The sequence below is a fragment of the Anguilla anguilla genome, chromosome 5, assembly GCF_013347855.1.
Source record: "Anguilla anguilla isolate fAngAng1 chromosome 5, fAngAng1.pri, whole genome shotgun sequence".
Taxonomy (NCBI): Eukaryota; Metazoa; Chordata; class Actinopteri; order Anguilliformes; family Anguillidae; genus Anguilla; species Anguilla anguilla.
In genome coordinates, this window is record NC_049205.1 from 19,867,797 (window position 1) to 19,895,076 (window position 27,280).

General features: G+C 40.5%; 1 protein-coding gene across 1 annotated transcript in view; it reads right to left on the reverse strand.

Moving 5' to 3' along the window:
* The window catches only part of plcg2 (phospholipase C, gamma 2), a 51,598-nt gene that overhangs the window by 18,318 nt on the left and 6,000 nt on the right, over positions 1-27,280 (reverse strand). Inside the window, exons 3-16 of the mRNA XM_035419946.1 lie at positions 13,926-14,075; positions 13,462-13,555; positions 13,282-13,329; positions 13,085-13,169; positions 12,058-12,141; positions 11,930-11,973; positions 11,110-11,182; positions 6,271-6,372; positions 4,995-5,113; positions 4,273-4,358; positions 3,723-3,840; positions 2,396-2,564; positions 1,677-1,793; positions 201-287 (exon numbers count right to left, since the gene is read on the reverse strand). Of these exons, the coding sequence (XP_035275837.1) occupies positions 201-287; positions 1,677-1,793; positions 2,396-2,564; positions 3,723-3,840; positions 4,273-4,358; positions 4,995-5,113; positions 6,271-6,372; positions 11,110-11,182; positions 11,930-11,973; positions 12,058-12,141; positions 13,085-13,169; positions 13,282-13,329; positions 13,462-13,555; positions 13,926-14,075 (1,376 nt within the window). The remainder of the gene's footprint in view (positions 1-200; positions 288-1,676; positions 1,794-2,395; positions 2,565-3,722; positions 3,841-4,272; positions 4,359-4,994; positions 5,114-6,270; positions 6,373-11,109; positions 11,183-11,929; positions 11,974-12,057; positions 12,142-13,084; positions 13,170-13,281; positions 13,330-13,461; positions 13,556-13,925; positions 14,076-27,280) is intronic.

Genomic DNA, 27,280 nt, shown 5'->3' on the forward strand with positions numbered 1-27,280 from the left:
GAAAATGCTAAACACTGTGTGAGAGAAACCTGGAACAGCAGAAAATAGTCATATACTTCCAGTAGACAAATTCCTCCTACTTCTCAAACGGCTGGACTCTTCCCATTCCGGTCAGTCTGCTAAAATACCAACTCATCTCAACCCTCTAACATGCAGACTCCTCTCAGTCCTCTAAGATGCAGGCTCCTCCCCCAACTCACCTTTCTGGGCTCATCCTCCTCCTCTTCATACTCCTCAGCATAGTACAACTTATCATCTGAGATCACGGAGTAGTGTCGGTTCCATTGCTGAGAGCACAGGCACAAGCACCAAAAACCGTTAATCTCCCCATACCCCAGAGCCATGACACTGTAAGTGTGCTTGAACACCTCTCTTATCCTAAGCTGTGCAGTACCGAGCTGTGTGCAGTGCACTCCACAGACAGACTCTCTATGGTCTTTGAGGGATACATTCGTGACATTTGTCACACCTGTAGGACAGAAACAGTTTTAATATTGTAGCAATACGCTCCTGTGGCTGCCTAACTGCCCCACTAATGCTGAATTCATCTTTAGTGCAGTGATTAGTGCCGCCACCTTTCCCCCAGGAGACCCAAATTAGAGCCTCGCCAGATCCCTGCTGTAACACTGGTGTCAGAAGTGGCAATGCGGAGGTTGGGGCCTCAATGGACGGGGGGGGGGGGGGTGCCTACTGCCTAGCCTGTGAGTGAGGGCTAGTATTGTTCCAGATTGAACAAACAAATCTTTTAGAATGATTCATTTATAAACTCGGTACATACCAAACTGTCAATGGCAAGTACTGAAACTAAATTTCAGCTCCTGGAATTCAATTCAAGATTCATTCATTTATCTAATTCCAATGTGTCCAATTATTGAACGGTGAACTAATTCACCTCATTCTCGAACAACACTGTTGCAATCACGTGCTAATTATGAAACATTGGCAATGGTGAATTAAATGAATTTGCCTCGTTTTTATTATTTTTGTTTTATTTGACTATTTATTCATATTGAAAATTCATGTGTACTGTAACTTGTGAAATAAAACTGTTTTGTCATAAATTAGCTTTTTCAAAACTACAGTTCTTCAGGTCATTGAATGAGCTTTCATTTGCTAAGGAATATCTATGATGCACTGGCAATCTCTGTCTTTATGCACTTTCGCCAAATTTGTGCACCTGCATTTGTTATTCTAAAATGTGTTTGGGACGTTTCTGGGCATAAAGAGTTAACCTTGGAATTGCTTTTCCTCGGTGGTGGCAGCTGAAGTTCACGAAGGGGATGAAAACAAATCCTGCATAGTATGCCTTTAATTTTGAAATTGCCCCAGCAGCAATGCTCATTTTAATTATTACCGGTTTATCTGACCTTTCATGCACCTTCATCCTCAAAGATCCCACTGGTTGGTTATTTGGGAGTTCACTATATGCAAAACATAACTTAATAACAAAAACAAGCTAAAGTTGGTATTTAGCTGAGACAGTACATATTACTTGGATAATTTCACAATTCTTGTTTGGTGGAAGATAAATCAGGGACTCATTTGGGGAATCACTAAAGTTCCTGATAGTTCCTCTACTGTTGCACAGCACTAACAGGCTAAGCTCTCCTGTTTACTGGTGACAGACGGTTGGTGATACCACCCTGCTGCTCAGCGCTGCTTAGACGGGCCTGTACCTGGTCCACAGGGTCCCAGATGTACAGGTCTCCCTGCTTTTCCCCCTTCCGCAGGTCTCCCCGGCCAAAGGTGGCATTTGTGCGGTCCAGACCATCTGCTATGCTCAGCTTCTTGTGCTGTACAGGGAGACCCAGCAACTGGTGAACGCAGAGAGACTGCACAGGTGTACGCGCATTTCATAGAGACTGTACAGGTGTACGCACATTTCAGAGAGACTGCACTGATGTACATACATTTCACAGAGAGACTGCACAGGTGTATGTGCATTTCACAGAGAGACTACGCAGATGTACATACATTTCAACATTTCAGAGAAACCGCACAGGTGCACATACATTTCACAGAGACTGCACAGGTGTACGCCCATTTCACAGAGAGACTACGCAGATGTACATACATTTCAACATTTCAGAGAAACTGCACAGGTGCACATACATTTCATAGAGACTGCACAGGTGTACGTGCATTTCAGACTGCAGGTGTGCACATATTTTACAGAGACTGAATAGGTGCAGTCTATGTGAATATGTGTTTATCTGTACATTGATGCACACAGTCACATACATGTTCACACATATTTCACAGATAGACTGCACTAGTGTACACATACAATATTTCACACACAGACATGACAACCTCTCTGTACCCTGTCGCCCACGGCATGACCTGTGACCTCTCACGCAGTCCCACCCCTCTGCCCCTCCTCTCCTGGCCCCACCTTTAATATGATCTTGCCCTTGAGCTGCGTGGGAGAGGGCAGCTGATCAGCGATGAGCTCCACGGGTTCGGTCAGCAGCTTGTCCTGGAACACGTCCCGGAAGATCCGCGCCATCTGCCTCTGCTGGTCGATGCTGCAGTGCTCCTCGATGGACAGCACCAGCGGGTATCTGACACGGGCACAACGTTCATTCAACGCTAGTGCAACGTTGAGAGACTGAACGCACACTGAGTGCGGCAGTATTAAAGGAAACCTTAACCACTTACTTACTCAGTTTCATAACATTCTAATTATGGCCCTGGATTATGTTCTGTCTTTTGCATTTGAGACAAGAGTAGAGAAAACCTTACATATTAAGAATGAGAGCAAAAGAATACATAATAACAACAGCAGACCACTCAGCACATGCAGGCTTGTCAAAAAATAAGTTTTCATGCTCATTTTAATAGGGGATACATGCTTCTGTCCAGCAAAGCAAAAACAATGTTAGAAAGCAAGTAAATGTAAGGAATATTGGCCATATTATTTACTGAGTCACCAGACAGTTTTTGTATGTTGCTTTGGCCAGCAAATAGTGGATAGTGGTGCCTCATGAACTACTTCACTGCATCTCTGCAGGACATTCAGCTTACAGCCATTTGGTCTGAGTATACTGTTCCTCTGCAAGGTATGTAATTAGATTACTATGGGTGGACCATTGTGGATGGTCCTGCGAAGCACTAGGAAACAACCATTGCAGCTTTTCTTGGCTTATGCCTTGCATTTACCAGGTGTACTCTGTTCAATACATTCAATTAAACAGAATTCAGTTGTTTCTCATAAGTTAAAATTCCAGCAATATGTAAAGTTAGTTCTCTTATTTATTCTGTGATTTCAACACCTTTCCACTACTCTTTGCTACGTCTTCTCCTGACAGTAAACAGCACTAAAATGGTGCCCATTTTTGTCAAATTGGATTGATGGGTGGGTGGGCGGAGCTTCAAGTCAGCAGCATGTCAGGGATGGAGGACTGATGGTCTGATGTTGATGTTCTGATGTGAACACGTTTACCAGGGTCTAACCCCTGACCACACAGGGCACCATCTTTAAAAGCTCAAAAGCAGCGCTGTACCACAGATTCTACACAACAACCAGATACACAGCTCTGTATCCGTAACACTGAAATTTCAATCTACCATCGAAGCCCAATCATTCCAATCTGATGCACATTCAGAAAATTCTTCAAGGTCCATAATAGAGTAAAACTGGGTGGCAATGAACGTTTAGTACTGTAGTACAGAACCAGACACTCCATAAGCGAAGACAGTACCAGGTGAGGTGCACTCACTCAGATGCAACAAAGGCGTGCTCGTTAATGGCCTTCACCACATCCTCGAACTTGATCTTGGTGGTCCTGGTCCAGCCGTGGTAGATAATGGGCTCACCTGGACCGTCCCAGCAGTCCACTGAAGCCAAAGCAGAAAACACTGAGTGTTAAGCCACTTGTTTAACTACGCTTTTTAAAACTTAGTGAGCAATTTAAAAAAATGGAATAACAGAAAAGAGAGTATGACATAGTCCATAGGGCAGTTGGCTCCCATATCTCAACCCATGTTGAGGTTTTAAGTTATTATTTATTTAAATAATTCAATTATTATTATTACTATGTACCAAAGTATGGCCATTAAATTTCCTGCCTTGGCATTTTCTGCACTGTGATCCCATCTCTATCTGTAACCCTCTCTGCTTTCCTCATCTGAATAAAATAAAAAAATACATAAGGGGGCAAACCTTCCACCCTCCTTACTGCATAAACATGCACTTACAGTATCCGACATGTCTTACATCAGAAAGGTGGAGGTGCAGTTTATTGGTGGGGAGAACAGAGAGGCGCTTACACTCTATGCATCGGCAGCCCAGACGCAGGCATCGCACATAGGCTTCAGTGGACGACTCGCTCCGCAACTGGTCCCCTGTCAAGTACCTACAGGAAATAGGCTGCACCTTCATAACATTACACAAGCAATGGGAGACTATTATACCTCCCACACAAGCTACAGGAAAAGTCACAGCACCAATCGCGAGGCACAAGGAAACAGGTCAACCTCTCAAACAAGCTACAGACAAGGCCATATCAGCACAGAGAGTGGTGTTAAATCACTGATGCAATAGATGCATGAAACATGTCAGTGTCGCACAGAAGCTAAGAAATGCTCCATTATCACAAAAAAAACCATTGTTTCACATAAGCTGCAGAAAATGCCGCAATAAACTGTGAAGTGCATTACAAGAAACGCATCGCTAGCATCAAAGGGAACTAACACAACAAACCACAAGCTACAGGACCAGCATTATTAAAACTGTTCAGAAGATTCATCCACAGCCAGCAAGCATGAAGGGTCCTGCTAGCTCACATTAGTGGCCCACTATACAGCTCTTTGCAAATCGGCACTACAGTGGCCCGCCAGTGAATAACTGAGGCAAAGCGGTCAATGCCGAAGCACTGCCAATATGCAAAATGCTAGCGGCCCAACAGCAGTCGCTGATGGCGGTCCGATAGGCGCTCGCTAGCCAGGTAACGTCACACTCATGCTCAGCTGCACTGTCGTTTTGTACTGACGTGTTGTGGGAGGAGTTTATCCAGTAGTGGGACAGCGGATTGTTCATGTCCAGGGTGCAAACATCTGAGAACTTCTCATCCCAGATAGAATTCTCCTTGGAGAACAGAAAGTTGAGGAACTGTACGGAGACAGGAGACAACGGCAGAGGACATTTTCACAAAGTGTTGAACTGGCAAAAAACAAAGATATGATTTTTCCTGATTTTCCTTCATTAAGAAAGACCAGGAAATCCTCATTTTCATACCCTACATTGGGGTTTCCCAGGCTCAGTCCAGGGGCTCCCCTGCATAGGCTAGCTTTTGTTTCTGCCAGTCTCCTGACCAGTAAAGAATGCGGAAAACGTGTGCTCAAGGTCTTCCATAATCTTTTCTGTAAACTTATTTACACAGTGGAACACAGGTTCATTTTCTACAAATCGTTTAGTTTCAGGGTTCCAGGTGTCCATACTTTCAGCAATTAGGACCCTGCTGATTTAACCTGTTCTTCTGTTATCATTTAAAATATTAATATAAAGTATAACTTTTGTGTGTCTCCAGAACCTGTGTCAGGTGTGCAAACCATCATTCTTATCAATAAAAATACTGGAACATAAAAACAAAAATGCCACGTAGCACATTAAATTAAGACATTGGCCTGACTGATTAAAGGTCCTGGGAGGTGAATATGGTACATTTATTCATGACATAGATGCCTGTTTCTGACATTATGTGTCCAAACATTTATCATCACAGAACAGGTATCACAGCAGGCATGTAAGTATCTAGCCATTGTACTGTAGCAATAAAAAGTCCGCAGTGACTTTCTCAGACCTCACTTCGAGCACTGCGTGCAGCTCTGGGCACCCTACTACAAGAAAAGTGTATAATCTCTGGAAAAACTACAAAGAAAGGCTACTAAATTGATGAAGCAAATGTTGTGAGTAAAGACTTAATCTCTTCAGGCATAGTAAAATAAGACCAATGGGGTGGTTTGATTGAGGGTTTTAAGATCATATAAGGGTTCAAAAAAGTGAATTACAACAGATACTTCAGGTTCTGCCAGTAGAACAAGGGGACATACAATTAGTGAAAGCTAATTGAGTGATTGGCACTGCATGCTTCTGAATCGAGACTGGAGGTTGTGGTAATGAGCTCATATATTTACGATTGGGCATCCTAAATTGGTCATTTTTTAAAATTCTCACAGATAATGCAAAGGTACTTTACACAGTGACAATACAGATAAAAGCATACACACATATAACACTCTAAACACAAAGACAGAATGCACACATACCTCGCCGACTGTGAACTCAGGGTCATTAGTCTTCCTCATCGTGTCATCAATGAAGGTTGTCATCAGCTCCCTCACCTGGTTCAGGTCATTCGCCCAAGACTCCTGAGCGAGAGAGAGAGAGAGCAATAACACATCTGATTAAAATTAAATAAAAACATTATCAAATGTGATAATGACTTATATATACATTCCCCCTTTGGAGTCACCTTACTACAATGAAAACTTTCTTGAAAATCTCCATAAAGAGATCACACATTACCAGGCCCTGGGTAATGTCCTATTAATCGGAGATTTGAATGCCAGAACAGGATCTGAGCCTGACATAGATTCTACTGGCAATAATCATATCTTCAGACAGCCCTCTCTATACTTCACCCCTACCGTTATTCCCAGAAATAATCCTGACCATATTTGTAACAAAAATGGGAAAGAGTTGGGGCATCTCTGTCGCTCCCTAGGTCTGTACATGCTTAATGGCAGGATCAAAGGGGACACTTTAGGGAGGTTCACATATTGTTCAGCTCTTGGGAATAGTGCAGTTGACTATGCCATTACTGACATGAACCACTCCTATATTAGTGCATTCACTGTCAGACCACAAACACCACTAACAGACCACTGTCAGATAAATGTATATCTAAAAAGAATTATAGAACAAATAGCAGAGTCTGAGCCCTGTGAACTAGACAGATTAAACAAGTCATATTGATAGGCTCCTGACAATGAAGTCAAATTCAAAAGTGTAATAAGTTCACCTGAAACTACTAACATTATTAACACCTTTATCTTAACAGAGTTTCAACAAAGCCAATTAGGCATAAATATGGCTGTAACAAAAATTAACAATATATATCATAAATCAGCCAATAAAGCAGGTCTTACTAAAAACAGCTCTGCATCCAAACAGAGACTAAAAGAAGAGTGGTTTGATAAGGACTGCAGAAATATCAGGAAAGAATTAAGACTGCTATCCAATCAAAAACACCGTCAGCCACTCAACACAGAAATGCAACAAAATTATGTTGAAAAACTAAGAGTACAAAAAGACCCTAAAAGAAAAGAAAAGGATACATTATAATAAAAAACTACAAGAAATTGAAGACTCCATTGATCAAAATCAGTTTTGGAAAAAATGGAACAAATTGAACAAAAAAACCCAGACAATTTGGCCTTACAAAATTGCAATATTTGGAAAAATCATTTTGAAAAAGTTTATGAGCAAACTTCACCTAATAATCTAAATTATGAACAAAAACAAAATGAAAAGTTGCAAATCCTTGAAGCAACTACCAAAAATCAGAACCCACTTGATTACCAAATTACAATGAAAGAATTAGAAGACAACATTAAAAAGCTAAAACCTGGAAAAGCATGTGGACCTGACAGCATCAGGACAGAGAAGCTTAAACACAGAACCCCTGAGCTGTGACAGGCCCTGCTCAAATTGTTCAATCTCGTTTTCCAAGCTGGCTGCTTTCCTGATATCTGGAATCAGGGGCTTATTTCCACAATTTACAAGAGTGGAGACAAATGTGACCCTAATAACTACCGGGGCATCTGTGTGAGCAGCAATCTGGGGAAGATTTTCTGAGGCATTATCAATGCCAGAATGCTAGCCTTCCTTATCAAACACAATGTCTTGAGCAAAGGACAAATTGGCTTTCTACCAAACCATCGCACAACTGATCATGTTTACACCTTACACACCCTAATTAATCAACATGTACACCAAAAAAGCAAAGGTAAAATTTTTGCATGCTTTATCGATTTTAAAAAGACTTTTGATTCTATTTGGCAAGAAGGATTATATTATAAAATTCTCCAAAGTGGTGTAGGGTGTAAAGTTCATGACATAATAAAATCTATTTGTCAATAATAAATGTGGAGTAAATATTGGGAATAAAAGAACAGATTTCTTTACTCAAGTACAAGGTGTTTTTCAGGGATGCAGCTTGTCACCAACTCTCTTTAATATCGATATTAATGAGTTAGTGGTGCTGTTGGAACAATCTGCTACCCCTGGCCTAAGCCTAAACAACAAGGAAGTTAAATTCTTGCTCTATGCGGATGACCTAGTGTTGCTGTTGCCACAGAACAAGGGCTACAGCAGCATTTGGATTTGCTAGAGCAATACTGTCAGAACTGGGCACTGACAGTAAACTTTAAAAAATCTAAAATAATGATATTCCAAAAGAAACCCAGATCTCAGGAAACCAGACATGTGTTCACTCCAGGAAACTGGTTTATGACTATCTGGGGCTCAAAAGAGATGCACTTCCTCCTTACTTGCACAAAATATTTACAAATTAGAAAAAAATATTTCCACAAATTATAAATAATTTTAATTTCATCTCTAAAGAAGAAAAATGTGCAATTCTTCTTGGGGAAGGAACAACAGCCCCAATTGCAGCCCAGTTCATTTCAGCCTGGCATAGCCTGAGGGACAGTGAGTGACCACCCACCCCATATAAACATGTAAATATTTATTGATTTACTTATGCTGTTATTGTTATATGTTGTTACACTTATCATCATAATTTTAATATTGTTATTTTGTATATTATATATATATATGTATGCTTTGGCAATAATTACATTTGTGCCAATAAAGCAACTTGAATTGAATTGAATTGAATTGAATTGAGAGAGAGAGAGAGGGAGAGAGAGAGTGAGAAGGAGCAAGGGGAAGAGAAAACAAGGGGACATAGTGAGACAGCAAGCAATTACACCTATACATTTTGAATCAGTGCATAAGGCTCTGATGTTTTCTGAAAGGCACCATATGAATAAAAAGCAGAATAGGACTTTTACTGTTGTAAATCAACAGTAGAGCAAGACAACACAGAAATGCCCAAGCTAAAGGACAAAAATATAACCAAAGTGGTGATTCGTGCAGAGGGGGAAAGTCCCATACTGACATCAACTGAGTATGCTACTGATTATTAACAGAATGCAGCTGTGAAAATCATCACTGGTGTGCACATCTTCCTACTAAATAAGATTTTATTTGAAGTTCTAAGCATTGTCCAGCTCCATACATAAGTTAACCGGTATAACTTTCTTATATAGTGTATTTGTACAGGTTACGATGGTGTTATCACACACTAGCTTGCAACTGTCTTTAAGTAGAGGATGAACTAAATTAAAACTTTTTTTTTTCTTTGAAAATCTAGCAATCTGCTGTCAGTTCATACAGGGCTGCTTTCACATAGCTAATACAGTCTTAAGTTCAAGCAACGCACCCAATGCAACAGACCAAAGGTAATTCTTGATAACGATTATTAATATTGTTTTAGCAGGGCAAATAGCTAAATGATAAATAATAATACATAATTTAGATAAAACCTGTCTTATTCGTAGGTAGAATGGGTAGGTAGAATGCACAAAGTAGCTACACTGTGAATGATTAGCATTAAAGGAAATAAAACTTCCATGGACGCACTGTGGCGATCTAACCACATGGTGGCTGTCTTACTTCCTCTAAGCTTGTTTCTCAGTGTTCTGTGGATTATTCATTCTCCCAAACAAATAACTCTCAGTTATTTGTATAACTGTAGATAGCTTCACTGAGCTGTGCTGGGGAATTTGCGTGTAGTGAAATCCAATATTTAAATTTGAGCATTTGATTGACATGTGACTGGTCTTGACCGGTACAGTAGTCAGATCGAAGGTCAAGTTTGCCACTGAGAGATGCCTATAGGGTTCAAATGAGGAGAGTCTTGCCCGGTTAAGTTTATAGTATGGTTTCAAAACTATATTTACACTGCCTGGCCCAAAAAAAAGTCACTGTTTGGATTTTTTTGGACAGTGCCCACTGTACAAGTCTCTGGAGGCAGCGTTATGATCTGGGGTTGCTTCAATTGGACAGGTCTAAGCTCAGCAACATTATGCGGCAATAAAATGAAGTCAGCTGAGTACCTGAATGTACTGAATGACCAGGTTAAACCATCAATGGATTTTTTCTTCCCTGACGGCATGGGCATATTCCAGGACGACGATGCCAAGATTCATCATTCATGCTCCCAGAACCACCGAAAGAGTGGTTCTGGGAGCATGAGGAATCATTTTCACACGTAAATTGGCCACCACGGAGTCCTGACCTTAACCCCATTGAAAGTCTTTGGGATGTGCTGGAGAAGACTTTATGGAGTGGTTCAACTCTCCCGTCATCAATACAAGACAATGCAATTCTGGACGGAAATAAATGTTGTGACGTTGCATAAGGTTGTCGAAACAACGCCACGACGAATGCGCGCCGTAATCAAAGCTAAAGGCGGTCCAACGAAATATTAGAGTGCGACTTTTTTTTTGGCCAGGCAGTGTACATTGCTGTAGCCATCCTAACCATGGTCTTTATGAGAACATGTGCATGGTTACCAATGACGTCTTTACACTCATTGAAACACAATGAGGAACCAATATTGTTATTTTTACACGAAAACAATACTTCAAAAAATCCTATGAATTCAAAGATCAGTTCAGTTTCTTGTTCGTTAGCAGGTTGTTTGTTTGACTGACTGACTGTTCTGTACAGCTATTTATTTATTTATTTATTTATTTATTTATTTATTTATTTATTTATTTATTTATTTAACACAGGTCTTGTAATGTTATATTTTATATATTGTGTTATATTTGATACATGTTAAAAAACTTTTTTATTTTAAAATGATTTTATTCTGCTCATCTCTTGTTGTGTCTTGTGCATTCATGCGTACCTGCTGCTTTAACACAATGCCCTTTTGGAGACAATAAAGATCCACTGATTGATTGATTGATCATTCATTCACTCATTTGTTCATTCATTTGGCTATGCAGAGCTGTGTGGACAGTGCTTACCTTTTGCTGGTAAAGGAGGAAGCGCTGGAAATCATACAGCAAGACAGCAGAGGCGTCGGGTTTGTCTGTGTTGCTGAGAGAAGAGCAGGGAGAGATAAAACCACGCAGCTGTACATCCACACAGCTGCGGTCAGCACATACACAGCGACAGTGCAACCAACCATCGCTAAAGCTACATATGATAACTCCATACCACTCGTGGCTGTACAAGCACAGAGCTGCACAGAGTTTGTGCTAGAGTCTGTGTACAACTGTAACTACATACAACTGCAGTGAAAATGGACAAATATGTTTTGTTATCATTAGTTCAATATAAAATACAAAATAAAAATACCTCCCAAAAATGTATCTATAAAATTCAATAAAAACGGTGGAGGCATAGGTGGCTTTGCAAATGGAACAGAGGTACTGCACAAGCCATAATGAAAAGAGGCAGGCTACCATTTTTTTAAAAATATGACATTTTTGAAATATATAAATATTTGAAATATATATTCTACCCTTGATTACACAGCTATCAGAAGCTCAATTGGCAAACAACATAACAATGGCATACTTATATACGAATATAAACTACAACTACATGTACAACTTTAAACTGTGCATTGCAGTATGCACAACCACAATTGCAACACAGTCTTGCCTATGTAACTATAAGCCTCGAGTGCATATACAACTATAAAATTCTACACTAGACTACACAGTTATATGACTACAAAGTTCCAGTATACTTAAAGTTATAAAAATTTAACAATTACTGCACACTCATGGCTATACCACACAACTCAAGTATGCACAAAGAGAAAAAACACAGACTTACCCCATGATGAAGGCACAGGAATCCTTCTTAAACTCTTCCAGAATCTGATAAAAAGAGATTACAAACATTTAAATATGGTTTTTACAGTAAAAGCCTCCCCTAAGCTAAATATGGGAAAATAAACTCACACTCTTCTGGTTTTCAAACATTACGATGTTGTAGAATTTATGAAACTGCTCGAAGTCCAGGACATCTTTCCTTGCTCCTATCTCCTGAAGACAACAGAAATGAAAGGTTTGTCATCATTCTGCTCACAGACAGACAGACAGACAGGCAGGCACACATAAATACATGCGTAGTGACACAACCAGAGCACATCAAAGCAAAGGGGATGAGTGTAACAGACAGAAGAGCAGGAGTGTAACGGAACAGAGGGGAAGAGTGTAACAGACAGAAGAGCAGGAGTGTAACGGAACAGAGGGGAAGAGTGTAACAGACAGAAGAGCAGGAGTGCAATAGTACAGAGGGGGTGAGTGTAACAAACAGAAGAGCAGGAGTGTAAGAGAACAGAGGGGGTGAGTGTAACAAACAGAAGAGCAGGAGTGTAATAGAACAGAGGGGACGAGTGTAACAGGGAGGAGACAGATGACTGGAACAGCAAGGATTGTATGAGTGTCACAGTGAGGGAGCGCGGTTGACTATAACAGAGAAGTGAGGCGATTAATATAATAGTGAGGAGGGGGGTGTAGGGCGGCTCATTTAGTTAAGGCACCACACTGTGATGCATGGAGGAGCCCCGCGGTCTCGGATCTATTCCGGACCGTGCCACCGCCGACCGCGGCCGGTAACTCCACTGGGGCAACGCATTACTGCCAATTACGTTGCCCAGGGTATGGGAGGGTCCGGTCATTTAGGGGTCCATATTTCACTGCCCTCCGGTGAACCCTGCTGGTTGATCGGCTCAGCTGCAAGCCGGGCTGTGGGCTGCAGTTTGAAAAGAAGCAGGCTGGCGACACCACACATTTCAGAGGAGGCCTGCAGAAGTCTCCACTCTCCCGAATCAGCAGTGGAGATATTTGTAGCACAAGAAAACGCAGCTACAAATAGCCAGTTGGATATTTCAAATTAGGGTGGGAATTGGACATGTTCAGCCAAATAAAGAAGTAAATAATTAGAAATAACGAGGAGGGGATGAGTAAAAGAGATGATCAGTACCGCAAACCTGTCCTTCAGAAAGCGAGCGCCAGGAACTTTCAGGTTGAGCTGTGGCAGGAGAGACTTCAGCTCCTTCATTCTGATGCTACTTAGAGAGAGAGAGAGTGAGAGAGGGGAGAGGGGTAGTGGGTGTATTAGGGCGTATTGGAGGCAGGATGAGGATGAAGATGCAGGATAAGAGTACGGTAATAGTGTACCTGTTCTTCTTTGTCTGATTGATGGAATACATCTGCTTCCTCAACCAGCTGGGGAACAAAGACCAACGTCAGTGTGAGTATGGAAAGAGAATGTGAGCACGTATGTGTGTGTGAGAGAGAGTCTGTCTGTGTGTGCGAGGGTGAGTATGCATGTGTGCGTGTGTGTGTGTGTGTGTGCACCTTTCTATTATATCAGGGGTCGGAGCCTCCAGCGTCTCCTGTCTCAGCAGCTCCAGGCCCATCAGCCATTTCTCTGCGTCCTCCACTGTATCAGCTGTCAATCAACATTCAATTCAGATCTCATTATTAACTGAAACCTGGTTGCCTTAAAGAAGGGATCTCAAACTCCAGTTCTGGAGGACCACAGGGTCTGCTGGTTTCTGGTGAATTTGAGTACTATATAGTGCTTAATTTAAGATACCAACTGGCCACACTGGCCACACATCAAGCGTCAAATTTGGCTGCAAAACAAAACAAAAATTAAACAAAACAACAACTTGCTACACACCGCAGCCCTGCAGAACTAATGTATGAGACCCCTGCCTTACAAAAACACTCACACACACTTATAGACACACACATACGTGTGTGAGCACAGAAACATGTGCACATACACACACACAGACACACACACACATACTCACCTCCAAGGCTCAGTGTGTTCAGGACAAACTGGGATCCATAAAAGATAGTGAAGCAGGTCCTGTCGTCATACTTTTCCTTGCAGTCTTTAAATCGATCAAAGTCCTTGGAGTTCTTCCCTGGGCGAACCTCCCGGATCTCATGCAAGTCCACTGTAACAGCACAGTGAGTATAACAAGCAGCACAGTTACTACAACAAATAGCACAGCCACTACAACAAACAGCACAGTGAGTATAACAAGCAGCACAGTCACTAGAACAAACAGCAGAGTGAGTATAACAAGCAGCACAGTCATTACATAAAATAGCACAGCTACTACACCAAACAGCACAGTCACTACAACAACCACCACAGTCACGACAACAAACAGCATAATGAGTATAACATACAGCACAGTAACAACAACAAACAGCACAGCTACTACAACAAGCAGCACAGTCACTATAATGAACAGCACAGCCACTACAATTGCACAGTCGACACACAGATTACTAATGTCCAAATTAATATAATTATCTAATGATGTGTGAATTTCTCATTTTAAAATGACAGCATTCTACAGGGAAGATCAGTGGAGGACTGTGTTGTGTAGCTAACCTTGCTCATATGTGAATACTCGTGCTCTAAATCACTGTACTGCTTGCCGACACCTATGTGAATACCATTATAAGATTATCCAATTCAATTTCCACAGATGATAATTCTGTATAGCATTGCTCTTGATGTAGGTCTACTTATCCAAGACCTTGGAAAAATTCATACCATTTCATGACACAAGTGAATATTCTGGATATTTGTAAATTGCAATCTCTTCCCTCTGCAAAACCCATGTTAACTTCAATATGGTACTGTTTCTCCTGGGAATGACTCTGAACGTCTTTGTAATATTTTGCATTGGAATTTTACAGTTGCACTTAACCAGAGTCACTTGGACACCTTCTTCTTTTTACATTGGCCCTGTTTACACCTGGCATTAAAATGCGTCTTGGGTGATCCGATCACAAGTGGACAGCGCTAACTACAGGTGTGAACGCACCAAAGAAACATTGAGGACGCATTGAGATCCGATCACTCAGGCCACATTCGTAGGTGGTCTGGGTCGCATATGGCCACATTATTTTAGCAGTGTGAACAGGAATGTGTCCTGGGCCACATTGAAGGACCGCCTAGTCAACTGACGTCCTACCTAAGCGGAAGTATGTACTCATTCACGCGCCAACGGTGTCATATTAAAGCGGGAAACCACAAGAAGAAGCCACACTGAATAATGAAATTAATGAGACAAAGTTTTAAAAAATGATACCATGTCATTCTACAGTCAATATCTGGGACTAAATATCGAATAAGTATACAACCTTACCATTGGTTTTACACATAGAGATGTCCCTTTTAAGACTGAGCGGTCATATATTGTCTTGGACAATCCGTTTGTGAAATATACAGGCATTTGTGATGCCTGAGAACCTTCCAAAATAGCTGTGCGTAATACCACACCTGTTGTTTACGGCATTGTCGCCCTTTTTAGTACAGTCTGGCTTGATTGACAATTAATTTATTTAGTAGGTGAGAGTATTAGCTTTCTAACAATGTATAACATGTCTAATTTTGCTTTTGGAATAGCGCTTTATAGGTCAGCAAAACCGAAAATGTTCTTATCATCGCATTCACTTACGCATTCACTCTGTGGTACTAGCAGTAAAAGACGCTGCACCTAAAGAAACGTTGTCAACGATTTTTTGTAATTTCTTGGAAAATACTTGATGACTTCTGGGTATAGCTAAGCCATATGTTTGCTGATAGACCTATCTGACATCATTTTCTGGAGCAAAAGAGAAGTGGATCGAACTGTAATTTTGGTTGGTTCTCAAATCGCGTAAGCAGGCTTTGTTCACGACATTTGAAAATTTTGAGAAGTGCATCTTTGCAAACGCAGGTCTTTGCAAACTTCTTCTTGTTTTAATTTCCAACAGACTAGGCATAGGTAGTGCATTGCTGCCATAGACTGTATAAAAATATACCAGTTAAAAACATATATATATATATATATACCGCATTCTAATGCCAGATGTGAACTGACATCCGTGTCGACTGAATCTGGACACAATCTGGATATATCCGGATACAAAGCAGACCTGCCAACCTCAGGAAAATATTTTGAGTACCACAATAGTCAGTGTAACGCTTAGTTCACATGCTTCCACACCACTTTACTTTGCACGCACACACAAGCCTTCCTTCATAATTCTAGTTTTGACTGTTAAAGTGATCAGGCAAAATTTTATCATTTGACCTGATTCTAAAATACCACTTGCACTGCACTGGGCTATATTATGATATACTTGCAAGTCAAAAGTTTGAGTACACCTGCTTAAAACAATTTTTTCATGATTAATATTTCATTATATGATATGTGTGCTTATACAAACTAATGCATAAGTGAATTGCATTAAATTATTTAATAAAAATGGAAATAATTTATTCTGTATATTGTAACATGTTTTCATTTTCAAGTATTTACAGAAACGTATGGTGTAATGTAAAAAATAAAAAAATAAAAAAACTTATGTTGCGATGTAAAACACTGTCAACTATGAATAAAACCAAATTTCTGTCCATGATTTCCATTTTTATTTAATAATTAAATAATTGAATCAGCTTATATAGGCACACATCATATAGGCCTAATGAAAAAAAAGTATGCAATTGAAAAATTATCTAGGAATGTAGGCTTTTGTAAATAGAGGATGCATGGTGCGGAAGTTTTGAGGGGCGGAGGCACGGCCATTGCTCCTGATATTTTGCCAGGAACTTCTCCGGGCATGTACTCGCTTCTTTTTAGTAGGTCTGCTGCTCTCTCTCTCTCTCTCTCTCTCTCCTTGTTAGTATTCCCGTCATCTGACGTCATGATTATTTTCTAACTGCAAGGCTGGTCGGGTGACTGGCTGCAATAATAGGAATTATTTGCTACGTTAGCAGTCTTTAGTCAAACACCTTTGCAATGATCACTTTGCTTCAAAGTTTGAACAGGGAGTCTCCGTAGCGTTTGAGTTACTGCAGCTAAATTACTCCATCAGTTATTCACACGTCTCGTAACGAGGCTAAATCGTATGCGAGCTGCTACTACGGCTAACTATATACACAAATTTATCTCATTAGGATATGCCCCTTGAAATGCATCAGCTCGTAAAGTTACCGAACATGTTTTGTGCTTGATTATCACTCCCCACTTCCCATTTTACCTCAGCAATGCAGCGTTACGCCTCGGTGGATAATAAAGTACCGCTGCAGTGGATGTTGAGTGGGTCGGGGAGCGGTTACAGAACCACAAGCATACGATCGTAGCATCTTGTTCAATCCGACGGATGTAGTTTAAATACCGAATACATGTACGGTATTGATTTGTATTAATTGATTGTTTTCCGTAATTAAATTACAATATTTTTTTTTTTTGTTGCGTAGTTTCAGCTGGCATTTCGTACCTGCGTATTTTGACCAAGAATTGCGTGATTGGTACACAAAATGCGTGCAGGTTGGCAGGTCTGACAAAGTACAGGTGTGAACAGGGCCATAGTACACATTTATTGAATTGGATATTGCTTTAATGAGGTCATTTGTGATAGGTACCTTGCTCAAGGGTACAACCTTCCTACACCCTCAGATCAACAAGCCCAGTTCTGCAACCATTATGCAACTCTGCTGCCCCACATTAATCGCTTGTAGAATAAAGTTCTGCTTAAAGTGTATGAATTTAATGAAAGACATGAATCTTTCAAAAAAAATTGGCTATGTTCAGTCTGAAACTTCTGACTAATACATATTCAGCTTTTTACCCCTAACCAGAGGTACTCATCAGAGGTAATCACTCCATCCATCAGCTTATAACAAGGGGCTAGTGTACCTTTCACTCTTCCTAAGAGGAAAAATAGGACACAAGCAAACACAAGTGCACACACACGCACGCACGCACACACACAGACATGCATGTACACGCACACGCACACACACACACACACAAACACACAACAGGAAGCAGCTGGACTGAAAGGAAGCTCAGTTAAAGTGTACGTGTTCTCACTCTGACATGCTTTGCATTTGGCCTCAGAGCCCAAAGACCTCATTGTTACTCACCTTCCTACATTCATTCAACTGTACTGTTAACTGTATCTTAGCAACTGCATATTCCACAGTGACTGTTCCACCCCAAAAGCGACCGTACTGTCCCACAGTATCTCTATCTCGACTATCTCACAAAAATGACTGGACCTCCATAGTGACTGTATCCCCAAACAGTGAGTATATCCTCCTGTTATTTGTTTTCCTTCAGGAACTGTCTGGAACCATAAATCACTTGCTTAAATAACACTCTTGTGTAACAAAACAAAAACAAAATAAATCCCAAATATAAATGTAGAATTTTAGCATGGACAACATCCTTTGATTTTTCCCAAATCCAAACTGATAAAAGTCTAAAAATTAGCACAGAAAATGTGAGTGTGAGTGGGCTACATGCACCTCGACACTGCAGAATGCAGAGCGAGGAAGGGAAAGTGAAAGAGAGTGAGACTAAGAGAAAGACAGACAATGGTCAAACAGACATTGAGCTGGGCTGGTTTTTGATATATTTCAAGTCTTCATAACTTCATTTAAGCCGTTGACCAGCTACAGTCCACACACCATGTTTCCAAGGGCTATATTTGCTGTTCATCCACAGGAAACCACAAAAACCTGCAGACACTCAGGCCCCTCTGGGACTTTTGACACCCCTGTTGTAAAGTCATGCTAAAAAGGAACACAGCAGATAGCCTCTCACCACAACGGCAGTGCAGGAAAGGCTCAGTACGTGTACTCTGTGCAATGACAATAAAGTTGAATCTAATCTAATCTAAAACATGCATTTTCATGAAGCAATACAGCTTGACACCAGCTATTTTTAAAAGCTTTATCTAACCAGGAGAATCTTTTGAGTTTGAGAACCTCTTTGCACACAGAGACCTGGTAAACTAGTCAATCCTGAAATGCTTACATTTCAGCTTTTACACAGTAATCACAATACAAGATGAAACAAAAAACACAAATAACACATAAACGTGTTATTACTGAAATAACTGAAATACTGTTTTCCTAAAAATAAATACAGGTGTCAAACATATTTTGTCTGCAATGAGGTCCTAAATTCAGTACCATTTCCTCTAATCTAAGCCTTTTGTAAAGTACTTCATGACCAAGGTGCAGTACAGATAAAGGACTATTTCCCCATCTCTACTTTACTCCTGGGAACAGACAAAGACAGTAGCAATTGGCAGAGTCATACACACACACACACACACTCACACACACACACACACACAAAGATACACAAGAAAGACAGATACACTTTATTAGTCCCAAAGGGCAACAGTACGCTTCAACACCCAGACACACTATTGACACACAGGCAAAGCAACAAGAAAAGCAAGCAGCAGATACACCTGCACATATTGATACACGGTAGCCCAGTGTAGTATGCAAGCTCCAAATGACTTAGAATAACTAGGTCTTTCTACATTTCCAAACTCTGAGGCCTTCAGGAGGTGTAAAGCACAAAGCTGCCTTGCAATAATCCACCCTATGGTCTGCAACAGAAACCAGACCACACCTGTGCCAGCGGAGGTAACTTAAAGGGTAATTATCACTTTATTTAGCCGTACATGTGTTTGCATGCCTACTTTATAATGAGACATTTTAATCCATGCTGTCATTTCAACATTCCTGAAAAAATCATTATTATTTCATAATCATTTGGAAAAAAAAACTGGTAGAAAATGTCTTGGTGCTGCCCACTAATGTTGGAAAAATGCTTTCTGCATTCCACTGTAGCTCCACCCCAATCATGATGTCAGAGTACCTCTTTGGAGGTGCTACTGCATCATTTAAATGTCAATTAATGTATTCCGCCGGTAGATTGTTTCTGCCCACAAATTTGTTCATTCCCTTTTTAATATGCTGGAGCATTGCCGTCACTGAATTGGTTTCAGCCCAACATTTTCAAACCAGAGAATCATGGCGGCTTGTTCAAAAACTTTCTCGTATTCCACCAAAACTGTCCATTAAAATATGTTAAAAACATTTGAGGTGAAAAATAGAATATGCAATTCCTGAATCTTAACATAACATAACATAACATAATGACAGGAACAGGCCATTTAGCCCAACAATGCTTGCCATTTTCCTGACTAAATTGTACCAAGTGCTCTGATTAAATACAGACTAGATTGTATCTAACACAATATCAAGCCTGGTCGTGAAAAAAAAAGTTTCTGCCTTTATAACTGATATTGATTCCTATTTGATCTGCAACGCCTAGTTAGACTATTTGATCCGAGTTTCACCAGCCAGGCACAGCTATGCTGTACAAATTCATTTGCATAGAGAACACTTTATGCAAATGAGATGGAAACACCACCTCCAACCACCCAGGAAGCATTGCGCAGTAGGTGGAGAGATGGCGAAAATAAGTGAAATTACTCACTTTTAGGCTCACTTACTTAAAGTCTTTCATATTCAGTTTTTTTTTTATCTCAAAGGGTGATTTTTTTTGTACCTCACTCCCAAAAAGCCTGCCTTTGATATTACAATATTATGATATTATATGATGTGATATTATGATAACTTGTGTGCTTACTGTTTGTTTATTACTGTAGTTATTTTGGTTCCTGGGGCCACAAAAAACTAGCATTAGTGTTACTCTGGGAGACAGGGGCACAGCTGGTGGAGTAACTGTTTATACATACAGACCTATCAGATAGTGTGTTAGTGTTAGCTGACCCGGTCAGCCTACAGAAACAGCAAAGGAACACTGAAAAAAACAGCCAGCTAGTGGCTGTACCATGTCCCAAAACTGGAAACTGTTACACAGCTGGGATGCTGTCACACTCGCGATCAATATTGCCAACTTCAAGCAACTTTTTAGATATCTTCCCAAGTGGTTTTTCTCCCAAAATGCAACAGCAACTAAACTTAGCAACATTTCAGAATTTATTATGTGGCTGTTTTCTTTTTTAAATTTTATATCAATCTACAATAATAACTTTACAGCCACAAATATATTATCACACTGTTTTGACAAAAGTAACTGTTCTGTGCTCCGCTCATATTTGAAAATGGCATGTATGCAAATGATCGTATTATGTCATTACCTCAAAATGTCATCACATTTTGCATAAATGGGGGCGGCGATTGTTCTGTGTATTTGTTTGGTTTTTGTATTTGTATTTAAAATAATAATAACCTTGAACTAGATAATTCCTGCAGAAATTGTGAAGTGTGGTTGCCGCCAACGCAAAGTCGACTTTGTGCTGAACAGAGCAAACAGTTTCTGTAGTATAAGCAGAGACAGGGTATTGTGTCCATGCTATAACATCATGGCAACGAGTTTATTTGCGACACATATATTCAGAGCTAAATTATCCTTTCATCAAAACTTGAGATCTCAGTGTTTTACTCGCGGTATGCGGTGACAAGTGACGGTGAATCATAAAGCTAGCTGGCATGTTCAGATGGTCTTGGAAAAACCCTACGTCTACACTGCGTGACCGCACCATTTAAAAAAAGCAAGACGGGGCTAGGGAGATTAATTTGATTGACTTATGGTTTTGCGTGAATTTCAGCTCATTTTTATCACACAACTGAAAACATTTAATTGGGCTGTAATTCAGAGTCTAATCTGTTATCTCTGAGACCAACTCATAGACAGAGTAGCCTATTACGTGTTAGCCGAGCCGAATTTCCAAGAACGAAAATGAGGAGAAGAAGAAATATGTGTTAAAATAGTTGCATTTTAACTCATTTTAAATACAGCTTCTGTGAATAAGTATCGGCTGGTAGCCAGTACTACTAGCTTCTGTTGCAAGGGGTGCATCAACAACATGCAAGTGGAGTTGTGTACTTTAGCAAACGCGTTGGGGTGAGAAAGTGCTACAACAGACTGAATATGTAATTCAGCTCTAATGAGAACAAAGTTTCCAATACGCTGGGATATTAAATGGTGTTACAAAAGTAAAAATTTATACATATTACATATAGACATATTATACATAGTTAGAAAGCTTATTCTGTCACCTATCGGATCGATGAAGTGTAGATCAAGCCAGTTTGTACTACAAAGTTTGAGAACACCCAAAGCAACATCTGTGGTATTACAAGCTGACGTCTTTTACTGGAGTAAGACCGGACCAGAAGCTGCTGCACACGTGTTGTTGACGGCGTTGTTGCACTTTTTAGTAGTCTGGCTTGATTGAGAATTCATTCATTCAGTAGGTAAGAGTATAAGCTTTCTAACCATGTATAACACGTCTAATTTTGGTTTTGGTATATCGGTTTTAGGTCAACCAAAAGTTTTCTCGTCATCGCATTGAATGCATTCACTCTGTTAGCACTAGCATTCAAAGACGCTGCACCTAACGAAACGTCGTCAACGAATTTGCGTAACATCTTGTGAAATAGTATTATTATTGAGGGCGTCTGGGTATGCCTAAGCCATGTGTTTGCTGATATACCTAACTGACAGCGTTTTCATTTGTAATTTTGCATTTGGAATACCGTTTTATTGCGTTCACTTCCGCATTCAGCTATATCCGTTCTGGTGGCTAAATCGCCAGGAAACCTCGTTTGAACAACACAATCCGTGCATGTACGTCTTCGTCAAGGTCTTATCTAAATTGTGGTATAAAGCATTTGAGGTTTACGAATGTGTGTTTTCTGTAATTACGACAAAAGGGAGATATGCACCGTATCTGGGTTCTGAATATCCAGTAGATAAACCCTTTGAAAACGTAGAGCGGACTGCATCACGTGTGCAAAGCCGACCAATGCTGTAACTTCATAACTCACATATGTATGACGTCACAGTCCCCATTCATTTTCAATGGGAAAAATTGGCCAAAAAAAGTCATATTTCTCAAAAACCGTGCAGCGAAACTTTCCACAAAGTAATAGCACATGATTCCCAAAGAAGCCAAGTCAATTTGACATATGGCACGTGTATGTGGTGCGAAAACTCTGGGAGGAGTAGCGGTCCAAAAAATGGGTGGAATAATAATAAATAATAAATAATATGTGCGATAATAATAGTGTGTTTGCCTAAGGCAACCACACTAATAAAGAGAAAATGTAAAAGGGAGTAAAAATTTATCAAAGAAGCGGCGTGATATTGACCCTATGGACATTTACCCAAGGGATTCAGTGTGAGGACATTGAGGACACTGCTCATTCATGTGCAAAAAATATGAAGCATTGTATTATTAAAACAAACGACCCAAAGGACAGTCGAAACTGGATGTGTGCACATGTGTAAAAGGAAACAAATACTTCCACAAAGAAAAACAAAGGGTTATGTAGGTCATCATGGTTCTATGAATGAAGATCACCTTGACTACCCAGCGAACCATTTGCTGTTTAGGCACAGCCTGGCCTCACACTGAATCCTCATAGTCGAGAAAAAACCTGTTCTGTTTGTCTAACAAAGCGGGTACGAGCAACGTAACTCCTCAGTGCTCGGACTGGGCAGATTAGGTGCAACCTATCTGCCTCTGGAGAGTCATGAGGAGGGGAATGAAAGGGGTCCAGAAGTAAAGGCCTGGACATTAACGAACAAGGCAGAACCTTTGGATGGAATGCAGGCTTAAGGAGGAGAGAGATAGCTGAGCCTTCTTCTCCGAAGCGCAAACATGCCAGGTGCACCGACAGAGCATGCAGCTCACCCACACGCCTTGCTGAGGCAATAGCCAGAAGAACAGCTGCTTTTAGTGAGTGGAGCTCTAGCCCTAGACAGGGTAGGGGTTCAAACGGGGGCCCTGTAAGAGCATCCAGGACAACGCACAAGTCCTTTGAGGGGACCACATGTGTCTTTAGAGGGCACAGCCTCCGTGCCCTTATAAGAAACAGGCGGACCAGAGACTGTGAACCAACTGTTAAGCCATTGGCAAACTCAAGGTGGTCAGATATGGCTGCTAAATATCCCCTCAAGGTCAGCTCTGACAGACCGCTTTCCAGAAGGGACTAGAGAAAGGACAGGAATGCAGAGATGTCACACGAAACTGGATAAATCCTCCTGGATTGGCACCAGTGCTAGAACCTCTCCCAGTGACCAGCATAGAGCACCGTAGTAGAGGGGGCCCTGGCTGCCAGTGAATTTCCATACTGCTGGGCTAAGACTGCTGGAAGGCTCCCATCCAGGGGCTAAACATGCAGTCTGTGGTGGGTGTGATTAATTAGCCATACTGACTCCTCACAGCTCAACCTCTCAACGAGGCGGACCCATATGGTGGCATGTTGATCGATATGAAATAGACTCACAGTTCAAGAAATATAAAATGCTAAATTATATCCATCTGTAAAGCACACATTTCGTAATATTACTCAATGATGCACTCAAATGATGTTTATCTTACCGTTATTCAGAATGGACAATGATAAGATTACAGTTCCTGCAGTCTTGTGCAACGCTCTGCTAAAGCAGTTAAAATTGTTAACTGATGGTAACTTCGCAGGCCTTAAGGTGTAACAGATACACGCTTGGATTAAGAAATGTCATGCAGGAGTTCCTCTGTGCATCATCTACATAATCATGAAAAACTGTGCCAGTGTTGACTATGGCCAGCAGCCCAGGAAGACGGCTGACATCTAATGCTTCGGAGTAGACCACTAGCTCGTCCGGGCTCTCACAAATTCATAGCAAAGTTTGCAGAGAAAGAAAACAAGCATGAAACCGTCCAGACCCACGGCGCAACTTGGCAAACTACATAGCTAACTAGCTAGCTATGGCACGTCCTCACCTCTGTAACGTTATTTGTTGTCCTCCATGTGTCCATACATCTGTATCAGTGGTTGTAGCTGTGTGTCCTTAGCTCCTACTCATGCATGCAGGATAGCATCTGTACACGCTAACTAGGTTAACTAAAGTAGGTGATCCGTAAGCGCTAACTAGATTAGCTAAAGTAGGCGAAACGCCAACATGTTAGGGTTAGATAAAGTAACATTAGGCGATAAAGCTGTGCTTAAAAATGTTGTGCTGTACCACCTGCGCATACATCCTAGGTGACAGAAAAAACAGTGTGTACACAGGGTGGACAAAGCACAGTTGCTTGGGGTCTGTTCTAAGAACATGTGGATCTCAGAACTTAAGTAAAAGTAAAATTAGGGTAAATGCTCCCAGCACATACATTTGTCCAGTTTCCTGAACGGCAGTTGCATGTTATCTTTAAGTCACAGAGAACACTACACAAACGGCTTTATGCTTTTTTTCATGGCTGATAACCATCATAGGATGTTGCCAGTATGTTTGTAGGCAATATCATTGAGAAATTTTCTGTGACTTTGACAAAGCATATTTGGAACCGTAAATAGGTTCTAAGATTACTGTTTGTGGAAATGCTCCTACAAAGGCAGTGTCTCTCCAACCAAATGAAAATCAATCAATCAAAATTTTCCCTGGAATGGAGTGAATATGTGTCATAAAATATGGATAAAACATCCGTGACATCACCTTACTGGATGAAAACACAGAGGCTGCACCAATCGCAATTTTCATTATGACAAAATTTTTCGTCAACGCCCAGTTTTTTGCAAATGCCTTTCTGGAACAATGACTAATTCGTTTCACAAATTAAATGAGGAAAGTACGACGAAATGAAAACAGATCCAGACGATTTTTGTTTTTTGCAGCATTTTCTATGAAAATGTAAATATTGTAGTTTACAAAAAGCATCTGAAATAGTTCACTCTATTTGTAGTGATACTACATGATACTGCAATTTCCATCACCACTGTGTGGACACAGTGTGCTCATCCCATTGGTCATGCACTTCGCCCTCTCGCTCTTGCTTATCCTCAGTGGGAGAAGGTGACCTCGGCCAAAATCAAACATCTACACACCGCACCGTACACCTATTCTCGTTGTGGCTTCAAAGTGTTTGTTTAGTGACACCGGGGACAGCGCAGATTCAGATTTGCCAGTTCTGATCGGAAAACACAGCAGTGACAACGATTGCAACACCAAACAGAGAAAACAACAATGGTTCGGTAAAGTAGCATGAACCTCGACCACAGATATTTCTGTGACTTGGACAAATGGACGTCCATGAGTTCAAATTTGCTTTAGATTATTTAGCCCCGCAAAAAAAGAAAAGTGTCGCAGTGGAATACAACGTGCAAGCAAAAACAGGTGTAGTTATTGCCACACTGCCAAGACCGGTACTTTGAAATTGCAATTTAAAAATAAAGTAAAAGTTTAAAAGTAAATAAAAGTGCATCAGGGGAGCTTCAACGTTCACATAATGCTCAATACCACCAAGTACAGCCGGTTCTCCTCAGCTGCCTGCAGGCGAGTAATAAAATTATTTTTATTTGCAATGCAAAACTGTGCACGTTTTATCAACACTATGTAAAATTGTGGATCATACTGTTCATTCTCTACACTGACACTTGGAGAATATTCATGGAAAAGATCACACGCATATGCAGTTTACTCAGGTTGGATAGCTGTAATAGCTTCTGTTCAAATGAAATGTTATGCCCAAACAAATGAATGCAGTTTCAGTACATTGCCCAGTTACCTATATTCATTCAAATCAACAAAGTTTAATAAACAAAAGCTACGAGTTTTTAAATAAAACTAATTCATGTTTTATGTTAATCTTTAATGTCTTTATTGTCTTCAAAAAAGTAAAGCTGCTTTGTAACAGTGACGTTCACACTGCAGCTGGACATGTACATGTGAAGCTGTGTTCACTCATGCAAACACTGTTACAACTGATGTGTTTTCACATATACTCTGAGTATATTACAAAGTATTTTGCCAATCATGGCATTTACTGGAGGCATTTAGTTAAAAAATTAAGTATGGACTAAAATGTGACTTCTTTTTTGTAAACTAAAATAAATATGATTTTAGTAATTTTTGTCTTGACTATGGAATGGAGAAGGCATGATTAAAACATGACTAAAACTAAAATCCAGCAGATTTTAGTTTTAGTCAAGCCCACAGGAAATTTGGAAGCATAGCCAGAAACTATCCACCAATCACTACCAGCCTGTCAATCAATTGTACCAACGTGAGAACTCTACCTAGTTTTCTACAATAAGGAGGATCTTGCAGATCCCTGAGAAATTTCAACCAAATATTGGGCTAACATAAATGTAAAAGATAATTTTTCCGAATGTTGCAGACTTCACTCATTTCAATGTACAGTTAATTTTAACACATTTATACCTGTGGAAAATGAAATGGTAAAAGCTGATGGAAACCCTTCTCAGCCATTAGGACACATCATACCCATTGCTTTCAAACCTCATTGCTCACTGCAAGTTCCTGGTCTTTAT